Source organism: Anoplophora glabripennis, unplaced genomic scaffold, assembly GCF_000390285.2.
Source record: "Anoplophora glabripennis isolate ALB-LARVAE unplaced genomic scaffold, Agla_2.0 scaffold272, whole genome shotgun sequence".
Classification (NCBI taxonomy): domain Eukaryota; kingdom Metazoa; phylum Arthropoda; class Insecta; order Coleoptera; family Cerambycidae; genus Anoplophora; species Anoplophora glabripennis.
The window spans coordinates 29,977-47,386 of record NW_019416854.1 but is presented as its reverse complement, the minus strand read 5'-3'; the positions used below and the strand labels follow the sequence as shown (position 1 = coordinate 47,386).

Sequence of the window (17,410 nt, the reverse complement as noted above, 5' to 3'; positions counted from 1 at the left end):
CGAAAACGACCTTTTAAGTCTGCAAACGCGTATTCGATTTTCACTCTGGTCTTTGAAAGCACTTGATTGAAATATAGTTGTTCTGGTGTAAAATGGTCGTTATTCCTGAAGGAGTAATAATCCAACATTTTAGAGAATATGCGGAGTCGCCTATAATGTATCGAACTGGTGCACATAACTGTTCTCCATGAGGGAAAAATATCTGATGTCCTAAATTAAATATACGTGCATCGTGAACACTTCCAGCCCATCACCAGGCTACATCGGTAAACAATAGGTTATGTTTGCATATCCCTTGAAGAATGACAGAAAATTTGTTTCTATTATAAGAATCTTGCCCATGTTCCATTGGTCTTTTAATGGGAATGTAGCAACCGTTAATTACTCCTAAAAAATATTTAATAAACATACAAAAAAGTAAAGGACAACAACAAGAACAGGACGAGTCAGAAAAATATTCGAGTTCGAAAATGTTATGGACGAAATTTATAATAAAAAAACCACTGTTGAACCAATATTATTATTATTACTTTCAGCCAATGAAAGTTACTGGTCTAGGATTTCTGAAACTCCTGAAGTAAATGTCGATGAAAATATACCCAGTGAAACTAAGTGTATCAGTATAGTGTGGTCAATCAACACAAAAAGTCGCAAACGAAAAAGACAACCTCATTCGCCCCACCCCAGAGAAGGAATGATCTTCTTCTTGAAATGAAGAATGATTTGGAAACGTACTATAAACAGAAATTAGAAATGGATAAAGAAAAATTGGACGTTTCAAGAAAAAAAGTAGCTGACCGAGAAAAAGGACGCTACTTCTTGAAAAGAAGGTGAAGATTTTACAAAATATGGGAAAACGTGAAAATTTAAAAAAATAGTAGTCTATTAGTGCATTTTTAAATATAGTACAAAACGCTTTATTTTATTTTTTGATTTTGTTATGAATGATTATACTGCAGGGAGCTCTATCTGGGTGGCTGTTTCAGGAAGGCACACTATATTTTTCTCTAAAAAAGGCATAAATCTTAAACAACACGCTTATTTTTCGCACATAACCTAATACATAAGTGGTCTGAATGTTATTTTCTTTTACGTATCGGCCAATAAGTGACAACACTTCCTTTTTGGAAAGCCCAAATCCCCATTTTTCCATAAGTTTGATGTAGCCGGCTATTTTCTTTTCTTCCTCATACGGAATAGAGGTAAGTCTACCACAGGTTCTACTTTTGACACCCCTTTGACCTTTCACATGTTTAAAAAGTGATGCTTTTGGGATCTCAAACAGTTTTGATGCTCGATACAACGTCATGTGTTGATTTCTTACAGCATTTATGGCTCTATCTAGCGCCTCCTTAGAGTGTTTAGGTGGCGACTTCTTTCGAACGTAAGTTCGAAACATTTCTGAAACAAAGAAATAAATACTTGCCCCACATGTATGGGGTAACTGGAACCTGCGTTATTTTCCAATAAAAATAAATAAAACTTCAAATGTTTCAAATTTAAACAAGTATATTTTATCAAGCAATTTTGGCAAAATTTAGTGATATTATCAGACATTTATAACATAGGCTCCACTTTCCCGTTTGGAAATTTCAAGGGGCAAGTGTAACCCATGCCATTTCCGCAAGAAAAAATAAAACATCCAGGTCCAATACACCCAAAACGTAAATAACTGTTCCTTATGAGGTACTTACTTGAAAAAAATATTTATATTTCCACAAACTTCTGCGATTTTTGATGCAGACTGTAGACAATGTTCCAGTTGGGTTGCCGGTCATACCGCAAATGCAGCGCGGCACTCAGGAAAGGACTCGTAGTATGTAGGAGTCTATAGCACGATCGTGTTCGATGCAAAGTAGAGCAAACAATTGTCGGTCTTTTATCAAAGGAAAATCGTGTCATCATTTTTAGGAGGCGTAAGATGAACCGTTTCAAATTTAAAATGAAATTGAATGTAAAATCTGAAATACCGCCGCATACGCACTGTGTTCTGGTACTAGCTGTAGTCGGCCAGGTGCATCCAGTGTACGAAGTGGTCGGTTATACGTCAAATACTAACCTGGCGAGCTTGATCGTAGAGCAGGGAACAATAAACAGTGGCGCGTACAGAGGTGAAATGTAGTACATATGTGGAATTTAAATAACGAATTGGATTTATAATAAATTACATTTAAAACAAATAGTTTATGAGAATAAAGGGATTTTTGTAGGAACAGGGTTCCAGACGTGAACTGATCTCTTCATCGCACCCCATTACGATTCTTTTTTTTATAAGGAGAACGAAGTTTCAAAGCAAAAACCTTGTATAACAGATATACTATAAATATTTACAGAATGAAAACAAAATATAAATCCTATGATATGATTCTATCAAATGAAAACACTAACAACAATTCTCTACCAATCTCAACAAAATAAGTTATTTTTCTATCAAACAAGAAATGTTAACAATTTATAAACAATATATAAATTCTATGATTTATGTACTGTACGCCGAACTTCATTTTTCTCATCTTCATTTAATATTAATTTCTTCTTTCCACCCCCTTTTTTAAGTTTCCTAACGTCTCCTTCATTTTTCTTCTCTCTTAAAATTTTGAAAACAGATAATTCGCTTACTCCAAACCAGTCTTCAGTTTCATGGGATGATCCTTTTCTAAAGCGTTATAGACATTTAATATTATCGTTTTTTCTCTGTAACTTAATACAGATTTTTTTGTACCCACAGCAGTACATCCGGCTCGCGAACATCCAGGCACCGCCTCCATTTCTCCATATAACGACAACAGAGCAATAATAATACAAAAAACTTCACTTCACTAGCACAGAAAATATAATAGCATTCACGATTCACAAACAACAGCCCGAAACACACACACAGCACACAAATAAAACACTAAAAACACTTTTGTTACGGAGCACAAGAAATATGATTTCACTCACAAATTCTCAAATAATTGCGCGAAACACACATATAGCCCGAAAGAAATATAATTGCACTTATAACAGTTATAACCTCACAAATATCGCGAGCGAGAAACACGCAGCACCAATACAACCGAAACGAAACTGACCACGCTAGGCCGGCACGCGCGCCGCCGCAAAAAACACAAGACACAAGTCATATGAGGGAGTAATAAATGTATTGTTGCCCTGCCGCCCAATGTGCGAAGGAGATGCCTTTGTTTTTCATTTTGTCTTTCATAAATATATAACTGTTAATCCATAATGCATAAAGAAATTATTCAATTTCCAAAACCGCTATAAAATGTGTTGCACTGATTCCCTTGACAGGCAATGATTTATTACTTTGCATCGAATACGATCGTACTATAGTCGGAAGATTATTCAATTAAAATAGGCCGTGGGTTCCTCTTGCCGCAAAAATACACTTACCTTACTAAAACAGACGGAGCGGTTTCTACCGAATCGGCTACCGCTCGGCAGGGGATCGGCTCAAAACACATGTGGCGTCACCCTAATTTCCGACCGACAAATTTTTGTCCAGTCTTTTAAGTAGTGCGCAGGTGGCATAAAGTATGTCTTCTTCTGATGAAAGTGATGATTTGTTTTTTTCTAATAACTGCAGGCTTATTATATAACAGAATGAAGAAGAAAAAGAAACGCAATTATGGAATACATCCCTTAATAAATGAGAGGAAAAACAGAGTATTTTTTTATACACTACTTAATTTTACCAGAATGTCAAGAGAAACATTTCAAGAATTATTATTTGAATATTTGTTGTGTTTTATAATTACCTTTGATAACTCCAGCTGAATGGTACTGGGCACGTAGCGTATCTTTAAGGTAAATTTTGAAAGTGGCTTGCGACTTACTGCAGATTTTCCGGGGTCTTCCCTGTTGCAGAGGGCCCTCAGTCTTTAGTCCGGAGTGGAAACGGGGTGAAACAAAATTGCGGCACACTTCATTTTAATTAAAGCAAAAGTATATTGTATTAAATAGCGGCACTCGTGAAACTAGCGTTTAAGCGTGAACAACTGATGAGTCGAACTTCTACTCTCTCTTCATGTAGCTGTGTGAGTCGCAAGTCGGTATCGCGCAATTTTAAACAAAAAATAATAAAAAACCGAACAGAACAGCGGGTTATTTTGAATGGAAATAGGGCTAAACTATACTAAGGCTAAAATTAATTATATTAAAATTACTATTTTTTACGAATACTGAACATTATTAATCATTAAAGATATATGTTCAAGAAGAAATACTATGAGGGAAAGCATACCAGTAGAAGAAAAGCTTCTTATAACTTTAAGGTAAGATAAATAAATCAAGTAACCCTAATTGCTAAAAAGATATTTTTATTATGAAAAATATAATGTTGTGTTTATTAACAAAATTGTGTTTAAAATAATGAAGTTATGTCTGTATCTTGGGAATACGAGCTTATAGGTGACATTAAAGGGGATTCAGTACTGTGCTGCTGAATCCCAGAAGGCCGAGCTTGGGGCTCTTGTTGCTGAACCGAAGAAGTTGGTAAAGTGGGGAACTCCGGAAGGTCCAGGTTGCGGATTCGAATATTGCCATTGATGATTGAATTGAATATTGCCATTGATTCCAGATTGGTGATAGTGAGCCTGGGTGGGAGTTTGATTATACGGTAATTGCTGCGAGTGTTGTGAGGGCGCAGGTGGATGTACGGCGATAAATTTATTTATGCTTTGCATGATGTCCATTCTTGCAGCAAATTTAAAGTGTGAGGGAATAAGTTTCAAAAACGGCACTAATGATAATAGAAATAACCTATCATCGTCTTCGACAGAATTTACTGTTTCCGCTTTTTGTTTTTGCCGAATAGTACGGGTATCAAGGGCCTCCATAAGTTTTTTTCCAGCGTGTTTCCTTTTCTTTTTTTGGCAACATGAACAGTAGAAGACTCATCACCTATAGCAGGAGTTTCTGAGGCGATTCACTTTGACTGTTTGGTGATGTAGGGGCCACATCATCCATAGATGTATCTGTGGGGCGACGTTGAATTACATCTGACAAAAAGCCCAATTGATTCGTGTACATATAGGAACTTTTGGTTTTTCGTCCTTGGCCTGACTTTCCTTTATTTTCTTTCAGTTCTCTAGCGTACCTATCTCTGATGTTTTTCCATTTTTTTTTTTGAAGACTAGAGCCTGAAAAAAACATCCGTTTTATATAACATATACCTGATTTTGTTTAATATACATTTCGTGTACAATACAATAGTTTTTATCCAGAAAGCCATAAAAAAACATTTTTCTATTTTTCTTCCAGGTACCTAGCTACTGGTTGTTCATTTGTCGATATGCACTATGCTTTTAAAATTGGAAAATTCACAGTAAGTTTAATCGTTCAAGAAGTTTGTAAAGCAATATGGACACATGCTAAACATATTACTTTTCCATCGTTAACTACTGAGAAATGGCTCCAAATAGCCGAAGGATTTAAGAAAAATGCAAATTTTCCGCATTGCATAGGAGCCATCGATGGAAAACATATAAGGATGATAAAACCGGCTAATAGCGGCTCTATGTTCTATAACTACAAAAATTATTTTTCAATGGTCCTTTTTGCAATGTGTGATAGCAATTATTTATTTACATACGCAGACGTTGGCTCATATGGAAAATCTAGTGATTCTGGAATTTTAAAAATTCCACTATATGAATAAATGATAAATGGTACACTGGAAATTTCTACCTGAGAGGTAACAAAATGCTGCAAGTTATTTAATGGTCCATCATTGTCATCTTGCTCACAGTTTGCTGCAGGTGAGTGTGCAGACATAAAGTTATTTGTTAACAGTGCTTTAAAAGACGATACAAAGTGAGATGCGCTAGGTACATTTTCCCTGCCACTGTAACTACGTATACAACCAAAAAAGTTTTCAAGAGCATCTTGCTGAAAACTTCTAGTTAATAGAAATTTATTTGGGATTTTTTTCAATATATTTTCGAACAAATAAATAAATCCTTTCAATGTATGTATCGTATTTTTAAGTGTAGGTACTACAACATTTTTCTGTTTTCTTGGGCAGAAGTATGTCATCGTCTGAAATACTTTAACTGCATCCCGCCAAAACTGAAAATGACATGACGTTTTCGTAATCGCAGCTTTTAATGGTTTTCTTGGTGGACCCGTCCTTCTGCTAGAATTTAAGCTATCAAAAACTTTATCTAGAAATAAAATTAATCTAGCAGTATGTATCGCCTCAGGGTCCCATTTTACTTGAGATCCTGAAAGAACAAAAAATAAATTGTAATAATTACAACAGTTATACATGTTAGCAATTATATAAGTTTGTAAGTACAAGTACAAGTATGTATAGGAAGTTGAAATAATAGATTTCATAAAGGACTTTGGTATTAGGATCTTTGTTGTGAAGTTCAAGTGATAATTAACATAGCCTATTTACATTTTTATTACAAATTAAATGATTACTTACGCCATCTAATGATCTTCTTCATCAAGGCGCCAACTTGGTGACTGAAGACCTGGGTGCAACAACTGACTTTCATCTTGTTAATTCTTGTTAATTTTGTGTCGTATTACGTGCTGGTCTATTACTTTGCTGCATATTCTGTCCTGGTCTTCAGTATCTAAGAAATAAAACTGTTCGATGTGCTTCCATTGGGCTATACAGTTTTCATTTTCATAAGTGAAATGTACGTATTTTGTTAAGAGATTGTTTCGCATTCCTTTGAAAAGATGAGTATCGAATAAGGGAACAACTTCTCTACCATCAATTAATATTCCAAAATATTTATCTGGATCGTCGCCATTTTTCAAACAATACTCCTTTCTTTCTTCTAGAAGGGAGTTAATAGCGGCTTGATTTGGTCCACCTTGATCGCATATGGTAGCTATGATCGTAAGCCCAATTTTATGACATTCCCTTATAATACTTTTTAATAAGCACTTAATGTCAATACTTTTTGTAGGGCCAGCACTGAAAGTGTAACACAGAGGCTGTTTCCACTGCCTGAATATGCCTTTTGTTATAAAAACATTAACATGGTCTGCCAGTTCTGCTTGAAAGCCGCAAATCTCATCATCCTTTGTGTTATAATGAATGAAACTCTCTATTGACATCTCATCAAATACTAGAATGGCAAACCGATCTATCCTTTTCATATTATCTACTGATTTTTTGAAACTTTCAAAAATACTTTTATTAATACCAGGCTTAAAAGGAATCTTATTAAGAAGATTTGTTAAGGTTCGCCTAGATGGTAGTGAAAATATTTTTTTCATCAATTTATATCCTATTCCACTTGCCTTCAAAATTGTCAATGACAAAAGTTTCTCTTCAATTGTAAATCTTCGCGCCTTTGGTTTCTGTTTCTGAGTACGAATTTGTGACATTATAAAAGTGTATGCAAGAGAATTAACATGCTGCAAAAGAAATTCATATTGTGGAGAATGAACCAACTGTTCTGCTGTTTGAAGTTTGTCCTTTAAACATGTTAATTTGTTACTTATTCTGGCTGTTCTGTTACTCCATTCAATAACGTTTTTATAAAGAATTTTTGCATCAGGAGATAAATACTTTTGTCTAGTCACATTTACCATTCCTAAAATGCTACATCTTTTCTTTACACCTAAAACATCTAGTCTTATTACTACATCGACTAACTTTTGTGATTCATCAAAGTCATAACATATTCTGCCGATGACTAACTATTATACAAAATGGTGCAGAATATTAATAAACTTGAAGAATATTCCACAAAAGTATCATATTGCCTATATATTCCCATTTTAAATTCACTATGATATTAAAACACTTTCACAATATGATCAAAAGCAATTCAATTACCTTTAGGTACTCTAACTATACTTCTTTTCTTAGGGGTAGACATATACGGAGATTCTACATGATCGTTTAAGATTATCTGAGAGTTTGTTTGCAGCCCAAAACCATTTCCTTCATTTTGGCCTGAAAATGAAAGTAAGTACGTAAAGATTCTATTGTTTGTTCTAAATGCAGTGCGACAAGGTGAAATGCACAAATGTATTTTTAAAAAATAATAATTTTCAAAAACAGGTTTATTCCACTTAAACAATAATTTTGCAACTATCAATAAATTATGAACATTAATAAAAATAAATCACTTAGGTGTTGCCTCAACAGTATGAAGCAGACCAATTAACTTGTTGCATTCCTATGAGTGAACTAGATAATCTTTTCTTAATTTAAACACAGTTTATAAGATCGATTCTGATTTTAGAGTAGCAAAATAAGTGTAGATATCACTCCAATAACAGAAAATAACCAAAATTACCTGAAGTACTGTACGTTTCGTTTTCCTTATGCATACACTGTACATGTAAAGTTTCTTTCGCAACCTCATTTGCTATACTGGTCTGTAAACTTTCCCGAAAATTTTCTTCACTGGCTCTGTCTTGCTTTAAAAATAAAATTTAAACTTATAGTAACTTACAAGCTTCACAAAGATCTAGCTATCAGTTTCATTAATTAATTTTATTTGTTAATTACAGTTAAACATCATTACTTATTGTTATTGAATTATTGGAAAATGTGGTAAGAGATATCGAATAAAACAAGGTAAGTACAGCTTTTTTGTAACAAATTGATAGGCGAATCGAACTGGGAATGCAAAATGTCAAGTTTGGCAACACCGTCAAAATTGTAGAAATTTTAAAACTTAATTTTGACCATACCTGTATAATGAAGTATGCCAAATTCAAATTTAAATAACGAAAATTGTATTGCTATGAGTTACTACTATCACCGCCCACAGATTATTCAGCCTACTATCGCCCAAACTACGAAGTTACCAAGGTAACAGCTTAGAAATTATGACAGATTCAATATTTAACTTTTTACTTTGAAGCCCTGTATATCCGTACGGAAGTCAGATAGAAAAAAAAATGTATATGGAGTACTAACATTTTTTAGACTTCGCCTGTACAATTACCCTATCATATTTGACCACTAGTTTCTGGACACCCTTTATAGTTATTGTTTTAAATACATATTAAGTAAAAGATTTATATTGTAGTTATATAGTTTTTAGACTTAAGTACCAATTAAATTCGCAACTGCGTCATCAACTAATTTTTGCCTTATACAAGGGGATGGCATGTTTGGTGAAAGTTTCTTGATATGGTTGAACTAAAAAAAAAATAAGTATGTAATACATGGTCATACTCTGTTACATACTGCAGTTAATTATGAGGATAATTTAGTAACTATAACTTCCTAGATAAAAAGATCTTTTTATATACGACTTAACTATGTATGCTATATTGCCTTAACAGCCGTAGCCTTGTACTAATGATTAGAATATCTTCATTACATTACATAAAATATGAATTGGTTGGTTCTATGATACTTACTTACTTCTTTTAAGGTATAAAATTTAAGTGCAATATGTATTAATTTTTTTGTCTCTTACTTAGAGCCTTCTGGTAAAAATAAGGTAGGTGCAGCGTTACGTTTTACACCCCTGACTCCACCTTTATAATGTTCATTAATATTTTTTGAAGTAAAGTGTCTTGAACACACGGCAAAATTCTTGTAAACAGTTTCAGATGGTAAACTAAATAATTTTGGGTTTCTAACGTTGTTTAACCATGTTTTAAATAACTCTGGATCCTTTTTATTTGGAAACCGAAAGCGACTACTGTCCACATCATTGCAACCCGGAAGCTTTTTCGCTCTCCAAAAAAAGCCAATTCAATGTAATATTAAAAAAAAACACCAACATAGACTTTTTATAACTTTTTTCAAACTTAATGTAACACACTTCTTGAATAAAATACACAATCAAATGCACCAAAATCACAATTTCGAAATGTGAAAATAAACTCCAACAACTCGAACTAATCAGCAGCAATGTGATTGGTGGATGAGGGCGTTGCTGACAGTTCTACCTTCGCTGTCTTACGCCACCGATGAGTGAAAATTATAATACCCTGCATTAAATATGAAGGTTTCTGTAAATTAGCAAGGCAGCGCATTCTTCAGCCTGCCCGCATAAGCTTAAACACCATTTGACCTTCACTCATTCAAGATACTCTTCTAAGGGGGGATATTTTGTGCAGTCGACTATCACAGGAGAATCTATGAAGACGTCCCTAATTTTTTTTCGACTATCACAGACTGCTTGCATCTGAAACAAAATAATTAAAATTTTATGTTTGTCGTTAGGGTGATTTAATAAGGTAATATTTGCACTTTTTTTTCTCAAAACTAAATATCACTCGGGGGCTTAACCACACTTCGTCCTCTATCATCTAATCCTCTACTGACTAATCTTGAAACTTCTTTTTTCCTGTGTTTCCGGCACAATTAGCGCGAATTTTGAATTTGAATTTAGTTACTACATGTTATATCTTCATTATTATATACAATTTGTTTTTACCTGAATCGAATGATATTTTTTTCTATTTAAGTACGACTCTGGATCATTTGATGGTGTGTCAATCAGTACGTGACTTCCATTCATACATCTTATAACTCCTGGAAAACCCATTCTTTCAAAATCTTCAGAAATTTCTACTTTTTCCTCTTTAGTTGGCTAAGTTATTACCGTGCTTGATAAGGTGGATAAAAACTTGGTCACGTTTTCTGTTATTCCGTGCATTGTGCTGACACTTATATCAAACCTGTCAGAAATACTACGAAAGGATCCTGCTTCGTGACCTGCTTACCACAAATATATCAATATTTTTTTTCAGGAGTTAATACGAGTTAAGCCGAACGGGATACGAGTATATTCGTAATGACCGTTTTCTACCGTGAATGCCGTTTTTTCTATTGACTTAGAGTCCATTTCGATTTGTGGAACCCCTGAGCGAGGTCTTGCAAAATAGGAGCATTTACCTACGTTCTCTAAGATTTTGTCGATGCGAGGAATTGTATATTTGTCTTCTACAGTTTTATTATTTAATTTACGTAAATCCATGACCATGCACCATTTACTTTTACCACTGGCGTCCAGTTTTTTTGAGACTATTTACGTTGTAAGGACATACTGACACGTATTATATTATTTTCTAATAATTTGCTAACTTTATTTTGAATTTCTGTCTTAACTTTATTAGGATATCTAAAGTTTTTACAGTAAATTGGTTCTTAGTCGGTTGTCCTAATAGTATGTTTTAAAGCACTCGTAAAAGTTAAATCACATTGTTCGTCATAACAGATGTTTTTAAATTCGTGACAGAGTTTAACAATATTTTGTTTCTCCTGCCATTGAGATGCTCTATTTTAATATTTGAATTTTGAATTACTTCTATTGGTTGATTAAATAATATAACGTCTCCTTCCTGTCAACTTACTGGGATTTTAAGGGTTTTATCCGTGACGCGGTTTATAATGTAAAAATTATTAATGTCTTCATAATAACATATTTGCGTGTGGGGTATTTCGAGATACTTTTCTATAAAATATAACTTTAACTATAACTGAGCAAGCAATCATATTATTTTATGCCAAGGCGTTATGAGAAATTCGAAATAATATCGCCTAATTATATTTTGCACCCAGTCCTCGATGTCACTAATGTTCTGTGTCGAAACCAAACGAGCTACCCGCTCATACAGCTCCTACTCAGGTTCTCCTTTATTTAAACATAACTTCTACTTTTTTTCTTTAAATATATTTTCCACAAACACAAACAAGAAGATTACACTTGATGTTTTTTATCAATAATAATAATTGTTTTTTTTTTGACAAGACGAAACTCTCATGTGTCAAGACAAAAGATAGGATGTACATTATCGATGTCTCTAACAACTAATAATTTGTAGCAGTTTTTATTCTGTCCGGTATAAAAATATATTTAAATAGTTTAGTATTTCGGCGCAGAAGGTCTAAGTCTGGCCACTCCCTTCATGAACCTTTTCGTTCTCGGGTCGTCTCCGACGTTTCCGAGTAAAATCAGCGGTAGAGCTGAGCGGTGAGCATTGAACGTGGTGTACTTGTAATTGATGTGGTCGAGGAGTTGTTGCAAAAATACAATGCACCGTCTGATCTTGAAAGGGCGAGATTTTTTTTGAAACGCAGAATTTCTGCAATAGTTTGTATGTACTGTTGTACTGTTCTAGTGTCGACTCAGATAAGACGTAGCGTTTATGACACCTTCAGGGTATTTCTTGAGGAAGAAAGCCTCCATGATACTTTGTGAGCAACCAGGGTATGTTTCGATGCTGACGGGTGGTGGTTCGCTGAAAATAGAAGATAAGTTTTTGCTTGATTTTAAGGTTACTCGAGCGCTTGCTGACAATTTTAAAAACCGAGGATACCATGGCTGAGATGGCCAACTAAGGACAACTAAAATTCCTTTTGCGTTGTCCACTATCTATGAATTTCTGCAATGTTCTCAAAATCATTGAGAACGGTGGGAATACGTAGAGAGAAAGTCATCCCAATAAATTGTAAAGGCATCAACGGATCTCTCAACCATGAGACGTATTTGGTACATTTAATTACTACTACTTAATTGTCTTTTGAGGCAAATAAGTCTCACAAGGTACCCGATTTTTTTGTAATCCTTTCAAATGCATAGGGGGCTAGAGACTATGCGGTTCCGGATAAAATAATTGGCTAATATCAAAATGTTCCTTTAATCGCACCGTTGCCAGATTTGTATGGCAAGTGAGTTTAATTTAGAAAATCTGACGCTCCCCATTCGATTTATGTAGGCTATGGCGGTAGTATTGTCTGTCCTTATTAATATGTTACTATTGCCGTAAAATATGGCTTGCAATTCCAAAAAATTAATATGATTTTCCCTCTCTTTACCTTACCACCAGCCGTGCGTTCTTTCGCCATTTGAGTAAGCGCCATATCCTATAGCCTATAGCCCCTTATTCAGTTTAAAAGTATAGGATTTGAGGTTATTCTAGTCCATTTGGAATAGAACTGTTTAAGTTTGCCGGCAAAGGTAGTGCCTACTACTTACCAGGTTTACAATCTCCGCCTAGGGCGAATCCTGTCCTGTTGCGAGGTCTGCCCTTTTATTGGTATCGTCTCCCTCTGGTGCTTTGGCCGGCGAACAAAATAAAGAACAAAACTAATTTAAATAGAGATACATACAAATAATAAAATAATTATACCCTTCTTCTAGTATTTCGCTCGCGGACTATACAATGTCCAGGACCCAAATACTAGTTTAGTCTGTATTCAGAGTTTAAAGTGTGAATTTAAAAAAAAGATATAACATTACCCTTCTACAGCTCGCAGCTTCGGTTAATACTTGCCTGAAGTGAATGTATAAATTTTCAGCTGTACAGTCTTTAGCATCTAATTTTATCAAATCAAATAACTCTGTTTTTACAAACCCATTTAATGGATGAACATATCTAACTAAAAGGCACAATGTCAGTACTTTCATCTATCATCACAGAAAAATCTGTAGTTTTCAATACATTCATGAGATCATTTCGTATTGCAACAGCAATTTCATTTTTACCTGTGCACTTTTTACGACCAAGCGCTGCTTGTTATACTATTTTTGAATCTGGTACTATTTCTCTTAAGAAGTTGAGCCAAATGGTCGACAACTTCTAGAGCTGCATTATGTTCTGCAAAAAATATACTAAGTCTAACTTCAACTTTAACATTTTACTTTTTAATAAATAACTAATTAATGATGACTGAATAGAGGTAACCTTCTCCATATGTTTTTTCCTCTACCGTCTAACAATTCTGATTTTCCACATATAATTTTAGAGTTACATGCTTTACATTTACATATACCTATATTGATCACTGGCAATTTTTCCTAGCCAACATCTAAATTCCGATAATTGCAAACAATCATCAGAAAATTTTTATTTTCTATATTTATTTTTCCTTCTTTTTGAGTCTTCCTCGTCGTCTTCACTTCCACTGTGTGACTTCGTTGTTTGTTTCCTTCGTGGTTCGTCACTATGACGCCTGAGCGGCGGTGGTTACCTTGGGCGCCAGTTTCTGTTTAAAGTGCAGAAACACTACTACACGGGTGGCTGCAGTGAAGACACGGTATGTCCAGAGAGTCTAGAGAGAGTTAGACTTCACACAGGAATAAAAGTCACACAATTTACAAATATTTACATTTACTACGGGTTTAATAATATATACAGTTCTGCACTATTCTCCTAAAGCTACGGTTACACGGTGGCGGGTGTCTACGTTGTTACACGGCAACCTGACTAAAGCAAAGCACACAGAATTAGCGGTACTAGCAAAACAAGCGTGAATGTGACGGTAAGCGGCGTGCAGATACCAGGGGGCGGGGTGAGGAAACAACAAAGCTAGCAAAAGCAAAAAGCTATATATACTATACTATATACTATTGGCTACTATCTCTAAGCAAGAAACAGAAATACAATTAAAGAACAACAAGTTTCCTCGGCACTAGTGGGCGGCTGGCAGGCTGAAACAGACAAACATGATTAGCGCCGACCTGCGTTTCAACTCACACAGCGGATAGGAGGGGGAAGCAACACCCTATGACCTGAACGCGCAGCGGGGTCAAGTACACCGGATAATTGCAATAGTGCATCCAACCACGGAGTCGGACGGATGGATCTCTGAAAAGAAATATGATTAATGACGACCTGCGTTTCGACTCATAGAGCGGATAGGAGGGGGGAGCAACACCCTATGACCCGAACGCGCAGCGGGGCTAAGTACAACGGATAGTTGCAACAGTGCACCCAACCACGGAGTCGGACGGACGGATATCTGGAAAGACAAAGTATGATTAGTACAAACGGACAGTAGCCAAGTATTTACCTATATTCCCTAAATCTTTAACTTACTTCCTTTCCTCGATAAGTCTGCACTGTAGTAGCGGTAGAACGGAACTAATTCTGCAATGCAATTACCTCGCCAGGTCCCCGATCAACTCGAAGACTTGCGCACTGGATATGCGCAGAACCTTACTTCGGATCGGACGGCTTGTTGTGATGACAAGAGATGGACCCAACTGCTCGCTGCTACTTCCTCTCCAAAAGCAGCTTGTTGGTAATGTTCGTACGGTGACTTCTGGCGGCTGCGCAGTTCCCTCAGGCTGGACTTAGCAGAATCTTACCAATTCCTATCGGTGACGTAGCTTGGGCTGGAGCGGCTCGACTGGTTGCAACGGCGGCTGGTGAGGAACTGAACTTCCAAACTCAGTTTATTTCCTAGGTTCCTTGTCTCGGATTGGCGGCTGCGCTATTCTTCTAGGCTGGACTTGTAAAATTTTACTTACTTCCTGCGGTGACGTCTCGGTTTGCTGGAGTTGTAACCAGACTAGACTGGTCGCTACGGCGGCTCGTTGTGGACTGAATCTCTGACGGCGGCTTAATTTCTAGGTCCTGGTGACTCTTCGGCAGCGACTGCGTAGTTCTCCTAAGAGGGACTTGTAAAATTCTTACTCATGCGGAAGACTGTGGTGCGCGGTATGAGTTAGCAGGCCATCGGCTTGGCGCTACGCGCTGACGGGTTAAATTCAGGCAGCGTTTGAAATGCCAAAAACAATGCCGGTGCGGTAAACTACATTTATTAATATAATTAAATAAAAAGAACACAAATGTGGGGTGTCGGAAAATCACTTCGTTACACCCCCCTTTTACTTCCGATAAAAAATAAAAATGAAATTTTTATTTTTTCCTAAATACATCCCTAATTTTAGAAAGTGTTCACTTTTTACAAGAACTAAAAACTAGATATATCAAAATCAAGCATCTATACAAAACTAAACGAAATTTAATATTCTTTACAGCAAAATGTCCCTGAAAAATAAAAATTAACATAAAACGGTACTGGTCGGGTTTCGGATCCTCAGGCTCAAGGCAGATCACATTGGACGCTCTTGGAAATGGTTTCTGGTCGGCGGAAAATATCGGGGAAATAAACTTGCACTCCCCTTGACGCAGTCTGGTGTCCGGGAAGTGAACGTGATCGGTGCCGAGGAGTTGTGGACAGGCGGCTTCTGCTGGTGACGTTATGCGGGCGGTTTTCACATGGGCAGTCTCTGAACATGACGCCATATTGCCCACACCGGGAGCAAAACAGACGTCGTTTCCGGGTACAGGTTTGACGGGAATGGCCAGGATATTCACATCTCCAGCAGAGCTCCCAGCGGTCTACGGGCTGGTATATCGGCCATTCGGGGCGAGATGGCTGAGGGGCCTCGGCTAGCTGTTCCCATCTTGCCAGGGTTTGACGCAGAGTCACTGTAGTTACTTCCAGCGACTCGTCGAGTGGTAGCTTTGTGTCTACTTCGCATTCGGTGCCTGGAGTCGGAGTTTCTTCGGAATCCATGGGGGTGTCCTCCTGGGCTTTCGAGATCGGCGTCGGTGTGTTGGGTACTGGGGCTGGGGGCTCGTTGACCTCTTGAATGGCCTCATCTAAGGCTAATAGTACCCAGTCCTGGTCGTAGGGGGATACGTGTAGCTCAAGGCCGGCGGGATCCATCTGAAAGTAAACAGGTACGGGAGATAAAATCCGGTTTTCTTTAATATGTTTTAATGTAAACTAAATAAAAATATCTTCTGGTTACATCTATTGGAAATTTTTATTAATAAAAGAAAGATAAATTTCAACCACGAGAGAGGGGAAAACTTTTCCAGGCTAGGTCAGCCGGGGTCGAATGGTGACCCAGAAGACACGGCCGTCGGTTTGTCTAAAACGGTGTCGCCAACGGCTGGTATTTGGTACGGAGGCAGGTCGGAGGGCCAGGACTTCCCGATATAACGCCTCATCCCAGACGTCACTATTCGGTAATTTTGTAATCCGATCACCAAGGGTAAACGATTCTGGTGGCGGGGTGGTCGTTGTTCTTGGCGGTGGTGGTGGTTTGGGAGGCGGTGTGGCTGTGGTGCCACAAGGGACCACTGCTGGGGTCCGTCGGGATTTCGGTAGAGGCGTGATCCCGGGCGTCGTCTTCGGGCTGACTGCCCGAGTAGTGGCGGGCCGTCTTGGCCAGGTTCTCTTCCGAGTTCCCGCCGGGTTTAACCAGGTGCAGGTCATTCAGGTGTTGTTCCCATTTCTTGTGATCCTGTGCGCAGTACTGGGCCATCATAGTTTTGATCGTACGGTTGGCACGTTCGACCGGGTTTGCTTGCGATGTGTACGGCGGGGTGAAACGGTGCTGGATACCAAACTCTTCTAACAAGGACCGGAAAACACGGCAGGGGCCCTATTAGGTCGGTGCTTACGGTTTCCCATGGTTGGCGGTTGATGGACGGTTGCATTTTTCCAGCAGTTTGTTGCTGCGACGGCTTGTACTGCTGACACTGCATACAACTTCGTACGTACATGGCGATATCGCGGAACATACCAGGCCAGTAGTACTTTTGTAATATACGAGCGATGGTTTTAGCAATTCCCATGTGTCCAGCGGACGGAACATCATGGTTCTCTTGCAAAACCGATGAGCGGAACGGCGTGGGGACGCATCGCTTCCATGGATCG

At 37.3% G+C, this 17,410-nt stretch overlaps 1 protein-coding gene across 1 annotated transcript; it reads left to right on the top strand.

Moving 5' to 3' along the window:
• The first annotated feature begins 4,230 nt into the window (after positions 1 to 4,230).
• On the top strand, positions 4,231 to 5,662 carry LOC111691978 (protein ANTAGONIST OF LIKE HETEROCHROMATIN PROTEIN 1-like). The gene is made up of 2 exons (XM_023455557.1): positions 4,231 to 4,277; positions 5,266 to 5,662. The coding sequence occupies exons 1-2, from the start codon at positions 4,231 to 4,233 to the stop codon at positions 5,660 to 5,662; spliced, it is 444 nt and encodes a 147-aa protein (XP_023311325.1).
• The last annotated feature ends 11,748 nt before the right edge of the window (positions 5,663 to 17,410 follow it).